General features: G+C 43.0%; 1 protein-coding gene across 1 annotated transcript in view; it reads right to left on the bottom strand.

Annotated features, from left to right (window-relative positions):
- galnt14 (UDP-N-acetyl-alpha-D-galactosamine:polypeptide N-acetylgalactosaminyltransferase 14 (GalNAc-T14)) overlaps positions 1-22,217 on the bottom strand; it is a 102,568-nt gene that overhangs the window by 19,150 nt on the left and 61,201 nt on the right. Inside the window, exons 3-7 of the mRNA XM_076084156.1 lie at positions 19,965-20,032; positions 16,794-16,859; positions 10,394-10,515; positions 4,425-4,512; positions 2,371-2,455 (exon numbers count right to left, since the gene is read on the bottom strand). Of these exons, the coding sequence (XP_075940271.1) occupies positions 2,371-2,455; positions 4,425-4,512; positions 10,394-10,515; positions 16,794-16,859; positions 19,965-20,032 (429 nt within the window). The remainder of the gene's footprint in view (positions 1-2,370; positions 2,456-4,424; positions 4,513-10,393; positions 10,516-16,793; positions 16,860-19,964; positions 20,033-22,217) is intronic.

The raw sequence follows: 22,217 nt of genomic DNA on the forward strand, positions 1-22,217 counted from the left end.
ACTTTCCTACTAAACCGAGGCTGAATCATGATCTGGACAATGTGGTGAGTGATTAGCTGAGGGCCAGCATGTGTCATCAAATACCCTCTGTTTATCAAAAAGTATCCTGCTGTCACTGCCTGCAAATATCACTCAATGTGTGTGTGTGTGTGTGTGTGTGTGTGTGTGTGTGTGTGTGTGTGTGTGTGTGGTGGAGGCACATGAAACCCTTTTCAAGCTGAATTTGTCCTTGTGTGTGTAAAGGGGTTTGTGTGCATGTAAAACGCTGTGCTTTGTATGCGAGTGAGGAAATTAAATAGCGTAAAATAACTTGGCAAATAAATAAAATGAGAAATATGCGTGTGCATATGTGTGTGTGTGCTACTGCTTTCTATCTTTGTGAGGACCGATCCACGAAGGACGAGTTTCTGAGGCTTTCAGACGCAAAAACCGGACAAGAAACATTTTTTAATGCTAATGTTGGTGGAAACATTTACATTTACTCCTGGACTGTACTTGAGTATCTCAGTTTTATGCACCTTAAAAGGTAACTTCAATATTTTTTATCCTATTTTTCCATGTTTGTTGTGTCTAAGGGACCAATGGGGACAGTAGTGTTTGAAATTGGTCCAGTATTGTTTGTTTCTGCCACTGACAGGCTCAGATTGTTATTATAAGTGTCTAAAAACATTAAACAAAGGACCCTACGGAGAAATAAAAGAACGTAGACTCTATATAAGAAGTGGAGGTAGTCATCGTGACGTCACACATTGGTTCGTGGACGTTGTGAAGCCTTGAGTTCGGCAATTTGGACGTCGCCATCTTAGGTTTTTTTGCAACCAGTGAACTGAAGTGACCAGTTCACTGGTTGAGGAGGAGTGACGTAGAGACGGCGTATACGTCTCTGGTAGCAACCTGTCAATCACAGTAAGCCCCGCCCTAAAGCATCCCCTGCTTTATGGTCTGTGTGACTCTAAATGGACCATAAGTTACTAAATGAACATCATGCTGTATTGAAGAAGACTTGAAACTAGAGATTGAGACCATAAACTCATGTTTACAATGTTTACTGAGGTAATAAATCAAGAGAGAAGTAGAGTCATTTTCTCATAGACTTCTATACAACCAGAGGAGTCGCCCCCTGGTGGTCAGTAGAGAGAATGCAGCTTTAAGACACTTCCGCATCGGCTTCACTCGCCAGAACCGAAGGTTGCCGTCGGCCAAAAACAAGTACTTTTAGTGGACGTACATCGACGTTGCCAAATTGCCTCCACATCATTACATTGCAGTCCATGAGCGGCTGCTGTCTGCAGCACTTAATGCACAAAAACATGATAAAATATGTTGAAAAAAAAATACCCTTTAATACGTCTACTCGATATATTTGTCAGCAATATAGCTATGCAGCATGTAAAGCTGTGATGGTTAAGGTTAGAGAGTGAAGGTCCTCACAAGTATAGTTTGTTAAGAAAAGTGTTGCATGTTCCCAGACGGACAGGGTGACTCAGTCCAGCCCCCGCAGGTTGACAATGTACAGACAGAAGCAGAACACAGACATCTAAATAGAGACAGACCATCATAATAAACAAGCTGCATCACTACACACACACACACACACACACACACACACACGCACGCACACCACCACCACCCGTCCATCTGTAAGTGTTAAACACTCTGCCTCCACTAAAAAAAACATGCACAAAGTCAGAGACTCACAAGTTGGCAGAGCAGTGAATCTGGGTTCCTGCCACCAATCTGACTTATGAAGGAGGAACAGAGCCAACGTTTATTATTCATAACTGTGTGTTTGTTCAAAGCTCCTCTGCCTTCCCTTCGTTTCTTCCCCGCCCAGCAGGGGGCGCTGCAGCAATAACAGGGGGCGACACATTTGTTTGTTACCGATTGCTGCAGAAAAGGATCTGCCGTCTGCTGTCATTTTTAGCAGCGGTCGGTCGCCGCAGAACTGCAATCACCCACCATGAAATGTGACACCGCAGATTGAATTATTATCTGTCCGGGTTTGTTTCCGCTTCTATGCTTTGTTGTACTAGTCTACGACTGCAGCTGCATCCTGACACAATTATAGAGTTTTAAATTGAGCGTAATGCTTTTGGATGATGTATTTTTCTTAAATGCAAACATTTTTGATGCATTGACCTCTCAGGTTTTAAACGTTAGCTGATTCTTTTGTGTCAGCTGTGTCTTCTTTTAACATCAGGATTGGATTCTATTCCTCCCCCCTCTCTCTCTCTCTCTCTCTCTCGCTCTCTCTCTCTGTTTTTCTTCTTGGATGTGCACACTCTATTGTACATTAGTGTGTATACATGCATTGACTCTATTACACTGTACGTGTGTGTCTGTGTGTGTGTGTGTGTGTCTGTGTGTTACCTGATTGGCTGGGTCGGGTCGGTCCGACGAGCTCTCTGTTCAGGTGACAGCTGCTCCCACTTAAAATGGAGACTCCAATCAAAACCTGAGAGAGAAAAAGTATAACAAATATACATTATAGTGTACACAGCACTGTAACGAGGCTTTATTAAAATAGATACATGACGTATGAGGAGGGAGGCAGCAGTGAAATACTGAGACGGACTGTAATTCCAGTCCGTCTCAGTATTTCACTGCTGCCATAGATTAGCATCAGTTTTGGACTCAGGTATCAGCTTCTGCATTTAGTTTTTTCAAAGCTAACTTCCGTGTACAGAGGTAACATACAGTAACAACAACAAAGGGCAACAAAAGTACTTTCTTAGGCTCAGGAATAGATCATGGTTTGGGTTAAAATAAGTACGTTTGTGACAGAACTGCTGTTAGTTTAGTACATAAACGACACAACAAACCTACGGTAGAATAAGTCAACGTTGACTCTTCACACGGGACCCGAACAGCGGTCTTCTGCTCCGTCCTGTGTTTAGTTTCCCCTCCGCCCCTCTCGCCTAACGTTGACTTTCTTGCTCTTTATAATGGTCAGTTGCTCTGATACTGAACACTGAAGCGGATGAGTTTACATCGGAGTTCGTTGAAAGCCCGGCGCGTCTCATTCAGACGCCGTGGGCCAGTGACCAAGCCTCGGCATTTGACGAGTTGGGAGTGAACAGAAAAAAATAATTGGTCTGAATCTATCAATTCTGACCAATCACTTACTGATAGCTACGTATTTATTGTTACAATTCCAAGTTTGATTTAAGCCTTTTGAATTATATTTTACTTCTTTTGTCAATAATCCATCTGTTTCATTGTGTGTGGACATACAAGCAGGCAAACGTGTGTGTGTGTGTGTGTGTGTGTGTGTGTTGGCTTGTGTTAGTGCGTGTGCGTCTTTGCTGATTAGGCAGTCCAGCAGGCCGAGGAGCTGCAGCCACAGCACTCCCCCCCATCTGTGAGTGTGCATGTGTGAATCAATGAAAGTCCATCTTATAACCATCTTTTATGTTATGAGCGACAGCTTCATCTATAATTAAAATGTCCTTCGTGAGCCGAACTTTGACCATCGAATTCGACGTCCCATCGGTGTGTGTGTGTGTGTGTGTGTGTGTGTGTGTGTGTGTGTGTGTGTGTGTCTGATAAAGACAGAGAGTGAGAGCCGCGGACAGCGCTATTATCGGCATTGATTGGCGGATCGCTGTTACCAAGAGAGGAAGATTGGAATAAGACAGGCTAATGGAAAGAGAGAGGGACTATGAAGCACTCAGGGGGAGATTGGCTTCAGAGAAAAGTGAGGGTTGACAGACGAGCAGGCGAACACAGATGTGTATTGTTCCGATGCATTATCAGGCTGTTTGGTTTCAGCTCATCTGTAACTGCGGAATCTTGTCGAGGCTAAAAAGGGAAGAAAGGTCCTCGGATCGTCTGCTCTGCGTCATCAATCTGCGAAGGCAGTTACTGATTCATCCACACAATCTGCTTCCTCCACTTTCACTGCTATTAGCGATTATTTGGTTTCAAGCTTTCAACACTGCATTTCAGCAATGCACAGATAATTATCCTTGAACCAACACTCCGGCATGAAAGAGGTCTGAAAGAGCTCTCTCATCCGGGCAATGCATTCTGAAATACCGAGGCTTGGTCAGTGGCCCTAAGCTTCAAACTAGTTTAACATGGGACAGAAGCAGTGTTCTCCTAGTTGAGAGTCCTGTGTATTGCACACTATATACTACATCAGTGTCAATCCAGTTGTAATACACAAAGATTGATTCAAAGAAAGTACTGCTCAGTGAAATCCAACTTGAGGGTCATTGCTAGAAGCAAATACTTCAAAAGTGTTGCTGTTTGAGGTTCACGGCAGAGAGAACAGGCTCCTGAACTCATCATGAAGGGCTGCCTCATAAGTCAGAAGGCCTCAGGTGTTTCTCTCTCTCTCTCATCATCTCTCCCCTGAAGCTGCCTCGGAGCCATTTTTTACTTCTCAAGAGTGTAGACGGACGAAAAGTTTTTCTATATACCTCCACGGAGATCAGCGGAGGCCGCCACGTAGGCAAAAGTGTCCATGTTGATGATGTCGATGACCGGGCTGACCACGCAGGTTGGGTCCTGGACACAAAAAAACAGACATTCATGGGTTAAACAAATATACAAACAACAAAGAATAAAATAGCACAGAGAGTGGCAGGAAGAGAGAAACACTAGAGACAAACCAAGAAGGTGAATGTGTTCCTGTGTGCAGACCGTGGAATTCATTTTCCAGGCCGATGTGTGTGTGTGTGTGTGTGAGTGCGTGTGAAACAGACTGTATATATTCCAAGGTTCTTTTTAATATCGCACCACATTAAAAGGAATTTCAGTCATTCAGCACCAATCGTGCCCGCAGCACATTTAGCAAGGTGAGAGTGACCTCTACCTCACATTCAGTTCCACTCTACCGGCATTCATGTCAGACTGTTGGCCGTATGAAAATAAGAAACGTTGAAAAGTCTTTTAAGTGAAAGGAGACTTCATCAGGAGGGAGCAGAACAAAGTAAATAACGCGCTGAATACAGAGCGAATGAACGTAAGCACACAAGGACTTCGGCAAATTGGCTTTTGGTGTTATTAGTGTTGGGGATGTGAAGGATAAGGAGACGAGATCTGAGCTGATATCTCAAGGGCATTGAAGCTCTGACCTCTGAAACAACAGCAGGGTCCTTCAGAGCTTCTGCTGTGAACTTGGAATTAGATTTACTGGAAAAAAAAAAACGGCGGCACCGAAACGTTGAGGATTCTTTAGAGTCCTGAGTTCCCTTCCTTTGGTTCGTCACGCCGGCAAAAACAAACAAACAAACAGCCTTGATTACCGATCGACTACCAGAGGTTCATTCAACGTGGATAACTGATTACAGGCGTTGCTGACCTTGTTGTCTATTGTAGCAGCTTTTGTGCAGTTAAATTCAGCATTTTAAAATTCTACTACAGCCGACATGAGGCAGAAGAAGTAAGCTGTTACTGGAGCGGTTAGCGAGCACATGTCCAGCGGACGTATGAGGTCACGTTTTGCGGCTTTGAGGAGGACGATGGACACAAAACGGAGGACTTTTCTGAGACCTGCAGTGTTGTAATTAAGCTTTAAAAATAAAACTATTTAACTTTTGTATGCATGCATTAGTATCTGAATAAATATCTGTTTACCAGATCAGACCAGGGTTGTAGATAAAGAGGCTGGTTTGTTGAGTGTATGTGGATAAGAGCACATTTAGATTACAAAAGTAAAGCTCAACATTTGTGGCTGGGGGATATAACTATACTCTTGTTTCCTAAAACTCAAGTTCACACTTTTATAATGACTTATCACACACATCACACAAAATGTATGCAAGTGAAACATATCAAATATTGACACCTATCACTGCTTATATCCCTCCTTACTGTTAGATGATCCATACGGTGATACGCCTCTTATGGATCTAGCTCAGTTATCGCTTCCTCAACCATTAAATAGAGTCCTAAACTCTAAACTACAGAGATTTCTGCATTTCACTTCCCTCATATTTCCACCTTCTCGGCATCATTCGCTCTTTACAGGGATAAACGTACAGCACACACACACACACACACACACACACACACACACACACACACACACACACACACACACACACACACAAGCATGGCAGACTTGAGGTCCCCGTTAAATCATGGAGTGTCCATCTATTAGTTTGGTCAAACGGCTGGATGCGTCTTCAGCCGGTGGTATCACGGAGCAGGTGGAGCGGTTCTGGCCCATTAGCTGCAGGGTCAGTGCAAGGGGAGGCGGGCTGCATCCCTCTCCAGCTCCAGCCACATTACAAAGCACTGCATCTTCTCTAATAGCTGTTACGTTAATGACACCGTGCAGCACTCGGGGTGAAGCGTTCGCGACATCACTGTTGTAATTGGATGAGTGTTGTTTTCAAATCGCTCGGGAGCAGTTTCTTAATTTCAGCCATTCCTTCACGAGAACATTTGATGAAGACTGACCCCTCAGAACTTCCTGCGTCATCATCCTTCATGCATATATCCTGCGGTGGCGCTGGATTACAGAGTTCTTTACTGAATATAATCCACGATAGAATACATGATAATCCAGCAGGGACAAACTTCCATGTCCAAAATGCTGCATAAGAACATCAGTAGAAATGCGTTCAAGCTGCACTTTTATATGTTACGGTGTTATTTAAACTGCTCTTAGTTTGTCTTTAATGTTCTTTAGAGTATTTTCAATTAAAGAGCAGTTGAGCGAGACAGATTAGTGTCTGTTTTGTTGTCGTTAGTCTGCAACGCATCAACCCAGTCGCCTGTTTTTGTCAAGAGTGTCCTTGTCAGCAACAAAGTGTTCAACCCAGCGGCTGAGAAAACAAATGCTGGCATCGTACGTTTCTGCAAACCACAGGTGCATTGAATGTCAACGCCAAGAGGAGTAAACCAACAACGTCCCTCCACAAACCTCAGTTGCAATCATCAACACTTTATATTAAAACGTCAGAGCAAAGAAAACACAGATAATGAACAGGTTAAAGCAGCCCGTTGAATTAATACTCAACAGAAATCAGCAGAAGATCATCGAAAATAAAGGTGTGAATCTATATGAGAACATCTGCTGACTATAAATCCCTCCTGTGAACATGAAATAAACATCTGTACCGCATGGTAGCAGACAGAAATGTGGTTCAGAATATAAACAATAAAGTGTTATGAATGAAAAAAGAAAATCTTTATGTGAAAACAAAAGTTGGGGGCGGGACTTTAGCTCTATATCAATGAGACAGACGATTAATTTAAGGAGGATATAACTGCATGGTGGTGTGGAGTTCTGCAGTGTGTGTGTGTGTGTTTACCTGGATCAATAGCTCATACATTTAAATCTAAATATATGACTATAAAGTGACTGTTCAGACAATGACGGATGACTCTGCAGCACAAACACACACACACACACACACACACACACTTAAACCGTGAGCATAAATATGGCTGATGTTGGTACAGCAGCAGAATGTGATCAGGCTCTGTGGTTTACTTATTGATCGCTGCTCTACAGATGGAGATCAAAGGTCTTTAATATCAGCAGGAACAACTGTTGACGTGATGGAGGAGGAGACAGATGAGAAAATGAAGGTGTGAAGAGAGGAGGGGAGAGGAGTCAAATAAGGGGACTCATCAGGTATTCATCTTTAGTTACTGTACGTCTTTTTGTCTTTGTTTCAAACTTGCTTTGGCGATAAATAACGTTTGCTTCTTAGGCCAGTGAAGCACGTTTGAAGTGAATTGATAAAGGAGAAGAGATGGTGGGAGGAGGTGTAAAGATAAAAGGAGAGAGGTAGAGTAAGGAGAGATGGGGAGGTTAAAAGGAAACACAATGCAATGTGAGAAGAGAAGAAAAGGAGAGAGGAGGTGACATGTGAGGTGAGACTGTTGAGAGGAGGAGATAAAGAAAGGAGGATAAGTGGTAGAAAAGAGAGAACAGTAGTAATAAAGAAGGAGATAGGAGGAGGGAAAGGCTTGTAAGAGAAGAGATGAGGAGAGGAGGAGTAAAGAGCAGGTTAGAGGACATGAGAGGGGAGGTGGGGACAGGAGGAAAGAGAAAAGAGCAGAAGAGGTCCAAAGAGAGAGGTCTAATAAGATGATAAAGGAGAAGAGAGAGTGAGAGGAGGAGTAAAGAGCAGAGGACAAGTGAAGGAAGGAGGAGAAATGGGTAGAGAAAAGAAGAGAGGAAGTGTGAGGAGAGAGGGAGGAAGATGAGGAGACAAGGGGAGGTTAAAAGGACAAAGAAGGCAATGGGAGAAGAGGAGAATAAAATGAGGAAATACGAAAAAAAGGAGAGAACAGATGGAAGTGAAAGGAGGTGGGAGGGAGGAAATGGGAAGAGAAAAGAAGAGAAGAGGATGAAAGAGAGAGGTCAAAGAAGGTGGTAAAAGGGAAAAAAGGGAGGTGAGAGGGGGTGTAAAGAGAGATAGAAATGTATGCGGAGGAAAACGGGGATGGAGAGGTGTAAAGAGAGCAGAAAACAGGTGAGGAAAGGAGGAGATGGGGGGAGAAAAGAGGAGAAGAGGTGTTAGGGTATAGGGAAGAAAAGACCAGGCAGAAGGGACAAGTGGGAGGAGAAAAAGCGACAAAGGGAGTAAGAGAAAAGACAATAATGTGACAGAAAATGTCTTGAAGAGATGAGTGTTGAGAGGGGAGGAGGAGTCAAATAAAGTGAAGGAGGTGAGAGAAGAAGAAGAAGAAGAAGAAGAAGAAGAAGAAGAGGTGAAAGTAGAAGGCAGAGAAAGGGGAGAAGAAGAAAAGGAGAGGAGGTGTCTAGAAAGCTAAATAAAAGGTTACGAGAGAAATGATGAGGAAAATGAAGTGAGGTGGTGAGAGGGCAAGAGAAAATAAGAGAGGGAGATGAAAAGAGGTGGGAGAGAAGAAGAAGATGAAAAGAGTGAGATGAAGGGCAAAAAAGAGGGCGAGAAGAGAGGGGAGGTAAGGACAGACAAAACAGTAGGCAAGGTGAGAAAAGGGAGGATGACAAGTGGTAAAAATACGTGACATGAAGGGAGAAGAGGAGGCGAGAAAACAAGGTGACAGGAGAGGAGATGAGGAGGAGGAGAGGAAGAGGAGGGACACAAACAGAGAGAGAGAGCGGCGGGATGAAGAAGAGAGTGCAGCACTTATTTCTTAATGAGAGGCAATCAGACCGACAGCTATTTTCTCCCATGGCGCTATTTCACCTCAACCACTGGATTTATCACACACACACACACACACACACACACACACACACACACACACACACACACACACACACACACACACACACAGAGTCATGTTTCCAACTCTTTAGAGGACGTTACATTGACGTTACATCCGGTTACTGGAGACTTAACCGGACCTATAGCCGTGCCTAACCCCTAACCCAAGTCTTCATCCTGTAATGACATCATGTACGTTATGTAGGACGAGCATTTCGTCCTCACAAGGTGACGATGCAGACTGTTCTCATACAGCGTTTGTAGCGGAACCGACAAAATCTATCCTTTATGTAATCCGTGTAATCATGAACAAGGAAGTATAAAGACCGCAAAAACCCAGTGGAGGTGGATGGGTCAAACCAAAACGTTCTTTACCTCGGATGAAAGCTGTTCGTTCCCCGAGTAAAATAAGAAGTCAATGTTGTTTTATTTGTCACATAACTTCCGTACTTTTTTCTCTTTCTTCTTTTCTCCTCAAGTTTTTCAGGATCTTTTCAGAAACATAAGTAACTAGTTTTGTTGCCTAAACCTAACTTAGTATTTCACGATCTTTTACCAAACCTAACGTAGTATTTCACGATCTTTTCCCCAACCTAATAAAGTATTTTACGATCTTTTACTAAACATAACTAAGTATTTACGATCTTTTCCTAAACCGTAATAAGTATTTCACGATATTTTACTAAACCTAAATAAGTATTTTTCAATATTTTCCTGTTAAATTACGTAAATTGTTTCCCGGAAGTTTATTTTGAAAAGACTGTTTCTGGACTTTCGTAGGAAAACGCATGAAAATGTAGTAACTTTTTTTGTAAGATATCATAAGAACTGTCGTAAAAGGATACGTTACTGATACCGAGTAAAAAGATTCATGTCCCCACAACATGAGTAATACAGGCACACACACACACACACACACACACACACACACACACACACACACACACACACACACACACACACTTTATAGTGCAGTGAAGTGCTCCATATTTTTTAAGTGGAATTGCTGAAGTCATTGAGTCTCATGATCCCGTTCACGCACGAGTAAACAATCACACGCACACTCCTCTTCAAGGTTAGACAAGAAAAGTGAGCTGAGTTAGGATTTAACAGTGAAGGTCCACACACACACACACGCACACGCACACACACACACGCACACACACACACACACACACACACACACACACACACACACACACACACACAGGTGTCTGGTTGTGGTCTACCTGTTTGATCCTCTGCAGCAGGGGGGGCAGCCAGTCCTTGTTGACCTCACAGTGGCTGTCCAGGAAGGTGAGGACCCCGGCCCTCGCAGCATCGGCCCCGCGCACTCTGGACCGGATCAGACCTGACGCACAAACAGGAACACAAACGGCGAGTTTCAGTCGCTGTGACCTCAACAACTCATAAAGATTTCTTATTTTAGAAGAGACTCAATAAAGACGTCTCATGGTAGAGTCTCACTGGCTGAAAACAATCTCATTCCAGCGTAATTGAGCGCTGTGTGCCTGTGTGTGTGTGGGAGAATGAGAGGCTCTGTGTTTGCTTCCGGCCTCAGACGCCTACCGTAAATAAAGTGAGCACACGTCGTCAAACTATCGGAGTTTACGTTTCATGAATTACCTCGACTGAAGTTACAAATAAATACCAGAGCAGAAGAGAATAAAGCTGCTGCAGTGTTTATAGATATTTATGTGCATGTTGTACTGGTTTTATAATAATAATAATAATAACAACACGTATTATTATTATTATTATTATTATTCAGTGGGTTTCATTCCCCATCTTATTTATTTTGGCATTCTATCCCTAGTAGTGGTAGTAGTGGTTGTATTGGTATTAGTATTAGTATTATTATTGTTCTTGTTGTTATTAATATTATATGATATACTGTATAATAATGCAGAGTATTTTAATGGTCATTGTATTGTTTAAAGTCTACAAAGGAACCATAGCTGACAAATGATAGTAGCAGAGTAAAGAGTACGATATTTCTCTCTGAAATGTCGTAGAGTAGAAGCAGAAACTACCTCAGAATCATACCTCAGTACTCGGGTAAATGTACTTAGTTACTTCCCACCACTGCACGCAGCAGGTTTTGTGGCGGCTCTTCACGTCCAACACACTACACACGATAACGTCAGACCACGCAGCACACACACACACAGACACACAGACACACACACACACACACACACACACACACACACACACACACACACACACACACACACACACACACACACACACACACACTACCATACAGCTGATATCGAACGTACAGCCTCGGAGCCGTCAGAGCCGCTCTCTGCTAAATTGAAATGCTCCACTTTGCCTGCTGAAATTGATTCCTTTCAGGGCGGCGGATCGGATAAGACAGTATATATTCAACTTTCACGCTCTCGAACTGTGACTCAGTTACACGCATCCACCACCCCACACACACTCACACACAGAGAGTATTCTCAGACATTGGAAGGGGCATCGTTAGTGCCTTGCTCAACCTATTCACATCCCCTATCTCCCTCACCCTCTCGCTCTCTCAGTCAGTCAGCAAAAGGGGAAATCGATGCCGGGCTCTTAGAGGCCCTGTCAGACATGGACACAAGCTTTTAACAGGCCCATCACACTCTGCATGTGTGTGTGTGTGTGTGTGTGTGTGTGTGTCGGCTGATTGTGGTCGTGCTGTACAAAGAGTGTGTGTGTGTGTGTGTGTTTAAATGAGCCTGTTAGGGAGGTCTCCCTGATGGGGGCCAGTGTTCTCCTCCATTTGGACTAAATGGTCTAATCAATACTCCCTGACATGGAGAGGTACTCTGTGTGTGTGTGTGGGCTCTTTTGAATACGTGTGTCCACATGCGCACATGGCTGGGCGTGCCATGTTGTGTGTGTGTATGTGTGTGTTAGCGTGACTGTGTATTTGGGTCCATTGTGTGTGTGTGTGTGGTTGTGTGTGTGTGTGTGTGTGTGTGTCGGTGACATTGTACGAAGGGCCGTGAAGTTTCACGCTGCGCTGTTAGGCCGAGGCTCAGCCAATTAAAAATCCCATTTCATCCTCAATAAGGCTTTATTTTCTGGATGGATGGACACACACACGCACACACACACGCACACACACACACACACACACACACACACACTGGAGCCACAAGCAAGCATGCACACACTCACACGTGGACATTTACTCAGATAGATACACACACACACACACACACACACACACACACCACGTACAGTGCAGGACAGCCTGACTTTGTAAAGGGGAGAGTGTTGATGTACACTGATAACTCTTAACTGTCTCTTCTCGTCACAGCTGTGTGTGTGTGTGTGTGTGTGTGTGTGTGTGTGTGTGTGCTATTCACAGACTGTATATAAGAAGTGGACGTAGTCATCGTGACGTCACCCATTGGTTTGTGGACTGCCGTTATGAAGCCTTGAGTTCGATATTTTGGCCGTCGCTATCTTGGCTTTTTTGCAACCAGTGAACAGGAAGTGACCGTATCTGGACTGAGGAGGAGTGACGTAGAGACGCCGTATACGTCTCTGGTAGAGACCTGTCAATCACTGTGTAGCCCCGCCCTAAAGCATCCCCTGCTTTATGGTCTGTGTGACTCTAAATGGACCATAATGTACTAAATGAACATCATGCTGTATTGAAGAAGACTTGAAACTAGAGATTGAGACCATAAACTCATGTTTACAATGTTTACTGAGGTAATAAATCAAGAGAGAAGTAGAGTCATTTTCTCATAGACTTCTATACAACCAGAGGAGTCGCCCCCTGGTGGACACTAGAGAGAATGCAGGTTCAGGCACTTTTCAGAACCGGCGGTTGCCACCTGGTGCTGTTGTATGTTTTTGAGGACGATTTAGAGATTCAGATCTACCCTGCATGTATGTTTGATTCTTTGTTTTTTGGAAAACAGTAAAAAATTGTCTCTATCAACGCTGGAAAAGTGTTATTATTCCTCAGCTGTCTTTCAAGCACTTTGTTTGAATCATAGATGCCTTTAAGTATCGGTTTAGGCATTAATTAAAGGAACAGTCCACCGAAAACCTTTTAAAGCTGCCGTTGGTAATTTTAATACAAATATAATTTCTTTCCATTTTGGCTCAAACTGTCATTATATCCTGAGAGTGTAGTACATGTGACAGATAATCTGTTGAAACATCTGGTTTCTCTGCCTCCTTGTAGTGCTACTGATGTTATTTACATGATCTCAGCATGCTTGGTTTTGTCTCGACTGTTTTCAGGATTTAGAAACTTTTAGAATGTCAGTTAAATACGACGTGTGACACAACTGCATTCAAGACAACTACTATATTTACTTTAAATTCAAGTCATAACGTGGCGTAATTTGACAAGGATGTTCAGATGTCGTGCATCTTTATTTTACACACACACACACACACACACACACATTATATACTGTATATGTTTGTGCGGTTTCCTACGAAAGTCCAGCAACAAATGGCGCTCTCCTGGGTGAGAGAACGGTTTTTGTTTGGTTTGAGATTTTTCCAGCTGTGTGTCGCACCTCTTTGTACGTCACGGGTGCCGAAAACACTTCCGCAAAGGATACACAGCTCGATTACAGCTCCTCTGACAAGCCTCCTAAATCCTCCATCCTCGCTCCTCGAGATGTACTCTAGGAATCTGAACGTCTTTCAAGATGGCGCGCTGGGATCGATTCCCGGGTCACAAGTCGGAGAATCAAGGAGACGAGGAGGCACAAAAGAGAGGAGAGGAGGCGGATGAACCGCAGTTCTTCACAGATTATCTGTCTCTTAGGATATCGTGACAGTTTGAGCTTTTCTTACTAAAGTTACCAACCGTAGCTTTAAGAAGTCCTCGCTGACCAAATTCAGCAAAGCTGGAATAAACTACCTTTAGATTAGGTTTCGCCTAATGTCAGTGAACGCCTATGAGGGTCCTCACAAGTATAGTAAGTATGTACTTGTGTGTGCGAGTGTGTCAGAGAAGACATATAGTGTAAGCCTGGAGAGCTTTTATGGGCATTAAAAAGACAATCAAGTCAGAAGGCCTGAAGCAATAAACTATTAACTAGCCGAACTGATGAACCTTGCCAGTGTGTGTGTGTGTGTGTGTGTGTGTGTGTGTGTGTGTGAGATCAGCATGACTGTGCTATAATGAAATCCTTCAGCGACGGCATGTAGGACAAGTGTTCCTGTTGTTAAAAGAGAGAGAGAGAGAGAGAGAGAGAGAGAGAGAGAGAGAGAGAGAGGGAGGGAGGGAGCGACTATAAAACACAAGAAACAAATTGGAACTATAAAGAAAGATGAAAATATGAAATGTGAGGAAGAAAGTGTGAGACATGCGGGGAGGAAAGGTTTGCAGGAACGAGGGATGAACTGGTGTTTTCTTTCTGTGCAGTAATCCCGGATCAAACGGCTCCGCTGTCGGCGAGACAACAACGAGCCCGTTGGAAGTGGTCTCTGAGTGTTTTCTGTTGTCTCGGTGAGAGCGGCTTGTTGAACTCGGGTGGCACAAAATAAACGGCAGTGAGACGTGACTTTGCAGGAGAACTGTGCCGAGGTCAGTTCAGAGTGAGGCGGTAATCCGAACCGTCCAGGGAAGATGAAACGGCAAACAAGTGTTGGGCTGCTGAAGTTACAGCGCTGTCAGAACGTTTGTGACGCAAAGAAATCCATCAGGTGCAACTTGCAGCTCTTCATATTGTTTGTATCCATGTGAGACGACAACCGGTTGCTGCTTCGGGCAGAATACATTTCACATCAAGTTACTGTGACATTTGTACAGTAAATTATAGTACAATGACGGCGATATACTGTGACTTGACAGTCAGTTTTTGGCATCAAACTACTGTGATATAGCAGTATGCTGTTGTAGAATTACAGTATAGTAATCCCACAATGCCTCACACAGGTACAACTTAAATGTCTTGTGTAATAGTCCCTCTCCCATTGATTCAACAATTCTGAGGAAACTATTGTGAAGTGATAATAGTGTAATTAAATGTGAAATATTACAGTTAAATCTTGAGATATTCAGCAAATGAATGCACAGTGTACGGTTAAATACTGGTGCATCTATCACACAGAGTCTAGTCATAATGTCCGGTTGCTAAACGTTACTCTGAAACCTTCCAGCCAATCAGATTGCAGTATCCTCAGTGGCCGTGGCTCATGGCTGTTATGATGACTTTGTATATTCGTTACTTGTACTCTCACATCAGAGTTGTTCCCCCTCATATATCAAGCTTATCTTTATCGTCCCACCAGAGGAAATCTGTTTTGCACCCAGAGTTCCCATAAAACAACCAGAATACAAAAAGACAGCATCAGCGACACATCAGCACCATGAATCACCGAGCCAGAGACCAGAAAATGGAAATTCACACGGAGTGCACGCAAGTACGAGACTGCAAGTGTGCAAGTGTGCAAGGGAAGTGTAGCAGCCAGAGATATATATGATATTAAGCATATTAATAACAGCACCTGTGGGGGAAGGAGACATGGCATCTCGTGCAGACACATTGTTTTTCATTCACTCGTCAATTTTGAGATTTTGGGCTTTTTTCCATCATGCTTTTTTCTTTCAGACAAGTGGAAAGAAAACATCCAAAATACATATTTAAGTGTTCATTTTACTACTTTTTCATCTGCATATTTCTACTAAATTCACCAAAAGTTACCATGAGATAATGAGCCTTATTTACATATGTAAGTTACACTTTCATTCCTCTCTATGCTCTGAAGGTTAACACAGACGGGTTGTTCACACATCATTCAGAGCCTCATATTTAAAAATAACATTTCAGAAAACTTGTCCTCCACAAAGTAACTGTCTTAGTGGAATGAAGTGGGGAAGTTTCATGGTGATATCTATTAATTGGTGTGTCTTCCCTTTCGTTCCCTAAACGTCCATGAGCCCATCACATTGTGCAGCTGTCACGCTGATTTGTGTGTAGCATTCATTAGCATTCTATATTTAAGAGCACGGAGGCTGCTCCAAACGGATTATATAGAGATGATCAGCACGGCCGTGACGCACAGCCGCATTAAAAACTCAAATGAGGAACATCCACATTTAGTGTGATCGAGACATGAACTCTCTCACCGTGTGTCACAGAGAAATAAGAAGTCAAACATTTGTCAGGTTTGTGGAGTTGCTTTTGAATTTGTGGAAGCCATTTCCTCTCCAGTAACATTTATTTTGTGACAGTCGGCGTCTCTTTCTGCCTCTCTGGGCTCCATCTCGACGGCGGCTCCTGTCACTTCAATTCACTTCAGGTCATTTCAGTTCTCCAGCTCCATAAGAAGCCAAAGATGAATGAATCCATTTCACTTCACTGTCTGTCTGTCTGTCTGTCTGTCTGTGTGTTTACATTTGGACATGTTTACCCTGAGCCAATTTATTATTCACACAAACACACGCTAAAATAGTTTTATACAAACACACACACACCATACTGCTGACAAAAGTATGCAGAGACAAACAAATACAAAAGCAGTGTGGTAAATTAAACATGCAAATAGACACACACACACACACACACACACACACACACACACACACACACACACACACACACACACATGATTAAAATGCTGATGTAAATTCTCAAAAGCATGCCGACACACCTTCTCTCTTGTTGTTGCGAAGACATTTGACTTTGGGCAGTTTGGTGAGAAGCTGGCAGTCACTTTCTGAAAGAAACAACAACCAGAAGCAATTATTGTAATGAAGAGAATAATAAAGATAATAGAAGAGAATACTGTGCGCTGCTTTATATGTCCGGATCATTTCTTCACTCTGGAGGGAAATTAGCAGCAGCAGCAGGACGGCTTTCAGTCTGACGACTCAGACACGTGTTTAGTTGCTGTTCAGCCGACTGTGCGCTCAGAGCGGAATTAATATATTATTTCAAATATAACTGACTGTAATTCATGTTGAGAAAGAAAAGTGTCAAAATGATAAAAAGATAATAAGAAAAGAAGTGAGCAGCTGGGATATGAGTCATTTACAGAAGTGAAATTAATATTTAATGCAAGATTTGGAACAATAATGGCTTTTTAAAATATTGCCTGTTCTTACAAAATCCAAATGAGATTCAATTCTGCTTTATTATTTATGAAAAGTGCAAATCATTAAGTCCACAATAGTGAGGAAACAATGAGAAAACCAGAGAGTTCCTGAAACAGCTGAGAAGTAAAGTAACAAGTGCTGAATATATATATAAAGGGTCATATTCATTATTGTTCACCTTTATTATCCGGCTCATCGTTTAGTCCCAAAATGCTAAACGACAGTAAAACGTAAGCGTCACTATTTAAACCGCACGGGACGTTTTCAGGTTGAATGTTTTGTCAAAAGAAAGAAAAGCAGAAGCTGAAACCAGAATATTTAGCATTTTTCATTTTAAGAAACAATCGTCTTAAATGATTTATTAATAAAAGAGTTGCTCAAACATATTTCAGTTGATAAATTAGCATATGTTTTCAGCTCATCCTCAGTTACTATAATTATTATCTGGCATTTAAACATGCAAGAAGACCACCTTATATATCATCATGTTGTCATCATCTTATGGTGATGTGATCAGTTTATCACGTTTTCCTGAGCTCCTTACAAACGTGAAAACACATCGTATCAATAAATCACTGATTAATAATTCACTATTACTTAATTTAATTAAGGAGAGAAAAGAAACAGAAGTGCAAGTAGTTGACCTGTAAGTTCTTTAGCAGTCTTTCTACTATTGTGATATGAAAACAACTATTTATTTTTCTCAAAATGTCGTGGCCCCGAATGAGTGAAAACCTCCATCAGAGCTCTTTGACCCAGAAGGAACGGCTGGTCGCTCTCCTCTCCGCTCAACTCCTCCTTCACTTGGCAGCTCTTTGTGAGAAAAGGCGAGAAAAACGCTTTGACCCAGACAGAAATCTTTTCACCCATTATGAGGATTAAAAGTCTCGACCCGGGATTCAAAAACTACAATTTTTAACCAAAGGTTCAGTCAGGACATCGAGGGTTTAACTATTTACTGCAACAATAGCGTGGACTGTATTTAAGAGGTGTACAAAGTCCTCCTGTCATTTAAAGTCTCGAGTTCTGCATTTTGGTCGTGGCCATCTTAGTTTTCGCAACCAGAAGCAGCACAAGAGGGTGGAGCTACACAAGAGGGTGGAGCTACACAAGAGGGTGGAGCTAAATGCAACCCAACTCTGAATACGACTTTTTTAGGGTTAACGCTGTCAGAAGAAAACACGGACAACTCCCAGACAATCACCGAGTAGCCCCGCCCTACAGCACATCTTGCTTTATGGTCTGTTTGACTCTAAATGGACCATCATTTAAATGACACACTGCCGTGTGGGCGGACATGACGTTCTTTAACAGTTCTGTATCACAGCCTTCACACTCCGTGGTGATGTGTTTCAAGTGCACATACAGTTTCTTTAACACCGTCGATGCTGTTGTTGCTCATTTCCACATCTCTGGTTGTTTACTTGCACGTATCCGTCTCCTGCGCTGATTGCATCTCTCCGCTGCTGCCTCATCTGCTTTTTTTGTCTAAATCCGGCACGATTTAACCTTCATTACTTGGATTTTCACTTCTGCACCATCTGTCCTGATTGGCTGTCAGGTTGACTCAGCAGGTGTCTCTGATGATGAGACTGTGGTGAACCGTCAGCAGGCACTGAGCTGTTCTGCAGAGTGGGACTTTTCCTCACTGGAGTAATTGGCGTTGATGCTTTCGCCCTAACTGTGGAAGTGTTTACGTTTCTTTTTGTTTCTAGTTTTGTTAAACTCTGTATTTCACCAACACTGAAATGTGGGAAAACGTCTTAGAGACTTTCCTCATGCGCTTTGTATCTGCGTTTCTTGTACTGACGTTATTGTAAAAGCACTTTAAAGTTTCACTTACTCAATATGTTTCCCCGATTTGTGATGTGACAAGTCCGTCACACAACTCTGCTGTGTGTAAGTCACATGTTGATTTTTTAAACCAAACCATTTAAAGTTATTATTACCTTCTCTGTTGTTTCCTTGAAATCCTTTAAAGTGTAACTTAAAGTTCCTCCTCCTCGAACACAGATGAATAAACCGTGCTGTTGAACTAAAGCTCCAGAAACAAATCAAAACTTATCGGGGTTTTTGGTTCCACCTGGTTCCACTGTACTCCGATATACGCTCGTCGATGGGTTTTCTGTTGCACGGCTGTCTTTTCTTATCACCGCTGTGCTCCCCGGCCATAAAAAGCAAAGTGCAGACATATTGTTTTTGATGGTATCGAGGTCAGCTCAGCAGATATGGAGGAGAACTTATTTTCCAGCGGCGGGAAAGAAAGTATTTCTGTGATTGCTCTCCTGTTGTAAGAGTGTTCGAGGCTTCGACTGTCTGACTGTCCCTCAGTACATGTACTCACATTCACTTTAGAGGCACTTGTAATTCACTTCAGTATCTCCATTCTATCCCACTTGTTATGTGCATGGCCTCTTTCCCACTGGACAAAAAAACCCACGAACATCTGGGTTAGGTGGAAAATGTGACAATTGTCTTTCAATCTGCAGAAGAGACTCTGTTCATACGCAGCTCAGCCGTCTCTTCTCTGACCCAGAATGGAGGTCTCTTCTCATCTTCATTGTACTCCTGATACGATGGACCCAGCTGCTGCTCTGACCCGCTATGTAGGTCTCATCTTTGTTATCCCTGACCTGGAAGAGACCTGGATTGTGTGTGTGTGTGTGTGTGTGTGTGTGTGTGTGTGTGTGTGTGTGTGTGTGTGTGTGTGTGTGTGTGTGTCTCACCGTCGTCACTGAAGTCGTCCACCAGAATGATCTCATGGATGAGATGAACTGGGGTCCTGTTCAAAACACTGGAGAGACAAAAGAAAATATGAGTCTCAAATGTGCACAAACACGAGTATACAGTCGAAAGAAAAAGGCATGTGCAATATACAAAACGTAAATGCCAAACTGCACACACACACACACACACACACACACACACACACACACACACACACACACACACACACACACACACACACACTCAGGTGCTCATGGATTCATTATGTACGCACTGCACGCCATATAAAACAACATATTGAAAATGTCAGCCCAAATTCCTGCTCTGAAAATGTGTGACGTAAGAAACGATTTCATTAAAGAGGAAGATTGAAACATTAAAAATTCATAACTTTCTACTGGAAGAAAATAAGAAAACGTGTTTTGTTCTGGGTGTTCTGCTCCATTTTATTTAATCATTTCTGCTATTCAATAACCTCCGTGTTCGTCATCCCCTCGGGGCGAGGCTGAGGAGGAAGGAAGGAAGGACAGAGGAAAGGTAGGTTAAGAAGGGAGCAGGCGAGGTGAGAGAGGAAAGAGAGACAGACGACAAGAGGGAAAGAAGGTGGAGGGGAAATAGGAAGAGAAGGGGGGAGGAAGAGGAAGAAGGAGTAAAGAAGAGCAGAATAAATGACAAAGGATGAAAAGAAAAATACAGAGGGATTAGAGGAAAGAGAGGTGGAGAGAGAACGAGGGAAGGGAAGAATAAAAAGGAGGATGACAGGGATAGTCGTGTGCAATAAAAGAGGAAAGGAAAGGGTGGAGGAGAGAATGATGGAAGAGGAGGAAAAGAAGAAGAAAATAAAGAGTAAGAAAAGGCAGAAGGAGGTAGAGAAAGGGAGGAAATGTGGCATTATTTATTGATGGATGTGTATGAAGTCTTTACGATGTGTCATTTCTGGGTTCTTTGGAGAGCAACAGATGGAAATCAGCTCTTTTGTGTTAATTCTCTCTCATTTCAAGTTCTTTTTTTCTGCTGATAAATGAGCACCGGCTCCGTCAAATCAACTAATATTCAAAAACTAAATATAAAAACTAAAATCGTGAAGGAAGGAGCAAGGGATCAAAGAACAAAGTGGCCAGAAAGAAGGAAAAATAAAGGAGTTAAGGAGCAAAGGAAGCATGAACGGAGGGGAGGAGGGCAGACCTCTGGTTGATTGAGACAGATCAAGGGAAGAAAGTGTTAACGGAGAACGATGGAGGCAATTCAGGAACGGGGGAGAGAGAGAGAAGAAGGGATGGAGGGAGTCGAAGCTGATAATGTAGGAGGCTGAAGGAGGTGTGGAGCAAAACCACGAGTCTCATCAGGAGGAGCGATGGATGCAGGGTGGGAGGGAGGGGAGGTGGAGCGATGATGAAAGAGTGAGGGATAAAAAGGGAGGAGAGGGAGAGAGAGATGGCAGGCTGGTAAGGGAGACAAATAACCCCGATAGTAACTCTCTCTCTCTCTCTCTCTCTCTCTCTCCGTCTGTGGAGTCGAGGGTCGATCAGGAGAGGGTGGATGAATTGGATTGATGGATGAGATGGAGGGAGGGAGGAGAGGAGAGGGGGGAGGAAAGGTGTGTGGCAAGCAAATAGGAAAGATGGAGGGATGAGGCGATAAAGTAAGATAATAGTGTATTAATCTCATTACATCACATTAAATCCTCCACTGAATATATCTATCTATCCCTCCATCCATCCCTCCATCCATCCCTCCATCCATCCCTCCATCCATCCCTCCATCCATCCATCCCTCCATCCATCCCTCCCTCCATCCATCGTGGTTGAAATCCGAAATTAAGATTAAGAACCAAGTTGTCTTTCAGGAGTTTATTATAACATTTGAAGATGGGCTTTTTTCTTACGTCTGGCTTTGCCTTTGCTCTAAGAGGTGAAGGTGTCATGTGCTCAGAGACACACCGGTAGGAAAGGAAGTATAATACAGAGAAAAACAATGAGCATTTCTTTCATTCATTTTATATCTAACTATCGGCTCGTCTGTCTGTCCACCTCTCTGTTACCGTGAGACAGACAGATGTGGATGGATAGACACAATCTCTCTTTTTAGTCTTTTTTCTTTCTTTCTCTACCTCCTCTCCTCCCTTTCACCACCTCTCCGCCTCTCTCTCTCTCTCTCACACACACACACACACACACACACACACACACACACACACACACACACACACACACACACACACACACACACACCATTCTCTGGTTCACAGGCCA

This window comes from Anarhichas minor, unplaced genomic scaffold, assembly GCF_050575085.1.
Source record: "Anarhichas minor isolate MPS153535 unplaced genomic scaffold, ASM5057508v1 ptg000136l, whole genome shotgun sequence".
In the NCBI taxonomy this organism is placed as follows: Eukaryota; Metazoa; Chordata; class Actinopteri; order Perciformes; family Anarhichadidae; genus Anarhichas; species Anarhichas minor.